At 29.8% G+C, this 1,507-nt stretch overlaps 1 protein-coding gene across 1 annotated transcript; it reads left to right on the forward strand.

The window, feature by feature from the left end:
- The first annotated feature begins 217 nt into the window (after positions 1-217).
- Positions 218-1,085, forward strand: LOC112693972 (zinc finger MYM-type protein 5-like). The gene is made up of 2 exons (XM_025569267.1): positions 218-335; positions 409-1,085. The coding sequence occupies exons 1-2, from the start codon at positions 218-220 to the stop codon at positions 1,083-1,085; spliced, it is 795 nt and encodes a 264-aa protein (XP_025425052.1).
- Positions 1,086-1,507: the final 422 nt, after the last annotated feature.

The raw sequence follows: 1,507 nt of genomic DNA on the forward strand, positions 1-1,507 counted from the left end.
ATTATAATAATATATTATAAATATAATTCATAACCCTAGGGCCTAGGGAAACTGTATAATTAAAATTTGTATTGTTTTGCTACATTAAATAACGCATATTTAAGTATTTAAAAAAAATTAAGAACATTATAAAATTGTCTATATAATTTCACTGTATTTTTTTACGACTTTTTTAAAAAAAAATTATCCTTTTTTAGTTTATTCGGATTTGATAAATATGTCAGATGGCAGGCAACGTCTTTCGGGTTGTGAATATAAAAAAAGGAAAGCTGAAAAGGAAGCAAACATAAAAAAACAAGCAGGATCATTAAAAATGTTTTTTCCAAAAGTCTACTGTTCTACATGAATCTATATCTGCGAGTAATAACATAATTACTTATCATACTCAAAATACATCTACATCAACAGTTATAGATTCTGTTATTCTAACTTCTGACCAAGTTGATGAAAATCCGATAGAAACCGACATTGCCTTTACTAAAACGTTAACCACATTAAACGATTCTTCAAACCATTTAATTTCATCTGAATCTAAAAAACTAACGTTAAATATAGGCACTGATCCTGCAACTTGGCCAACTTTTTTAAGCGATAAGTTAAAAACAACAATTGTTGAAAAAGGCCCTCCTTCACCCATTGTCAAAACTTTCGTATTTCCTTTGGATGACAATAATCGTAGATTTACAGTTTTTAATTATCAACGTTGTCTGAGTAACGGAGAAAATGTTCTAAGAACATGGCTTGTCTATTCCTTGTCCAAGAATGTTATTTTTTGCTATTTCTGTAAACTGTTTTCAACTTCAAAAACTAAACTAGGAACAGATGGATATAACGACTGGCGACACGTTTCTATTATTTTAAAAAAACACGAGACATCAAATTCCCATCTTAGAGCACATCAAACTTGGATAGAATTTTCTTCAAGATTAAAAGCTAAAAAAACGATTGATGACTCTAATCAACGCATATTTGAATCGGAAAAAAAATATTGGAATGCGGTTTTACAGAGAATCGTGTCAGTAATACAGCTTTTAGGTCAACAAAATTTAGCATTTCGGGGTTCATCAGATCAACTTTACAAATAAAACAAGGGCAATTTTTTAAAAATTATAGAGCTTATGGCGTTATATGATCCTATAATGTCCGAACATGTTAGACGAACAATGAATACTAAAAATAAAACTCATTATTTGGGAAAAGACATACAAAATGAAATCATAAGCTTAATATCCGGTGCTATTAAGACACGCATACTTAATATGGTTAAGGAAGCGAAATATTACAATATAATTTTGGACTGTACTCCTGATTTAACCCACGTTGAAAAAATGACCATTATTATTCGTTTTGTATTTATTGAATCGTCAAAAAAAGAGTCAAATGTTACAATTTGTGAACATTTTCTCGGTTTTATTCCAATAGAAACTAGTACTGGAATGGACCTTTCTGATATTATTATACAGCAGTTGAAGGACTTGGGAATTCCAATTGAAAATATGAGGGGCTA

This window comes from Sipha flava, unplaced genomic scaffold, assembly GCF_003268045.1.
Source record: "Sipha flava isolate LNK unplaced genomic scaffold, YSA_version1 121_pilon_pilon, whole genome shotgun sequence".
In the NCBI taxonomy this organism is placed as follows: Eukaryota; Metazoa; Arthropoda; class Insecta; order Hemiptera; family Aphididae; genus Sipha; species Sipha flava.

What these genes read in the sequence shown, in the direction of transcription:
- LOC112693972 (XM_025569267.1), top strand. Translation starts at nt 218, where the DNA reads ATGTCAGATGGCAGGCAACGTCTTTCGGGTTGTGAATATAAAAAAAGG. An exon ending in GTTTTTTCCAAAAGTCTACT is followed by an intron (nt 336 to 408) that starts GTTCTACATGAA and finishes CTACATCAACAG; the next exon opens with TTATAGATTCTGTTATTCTA.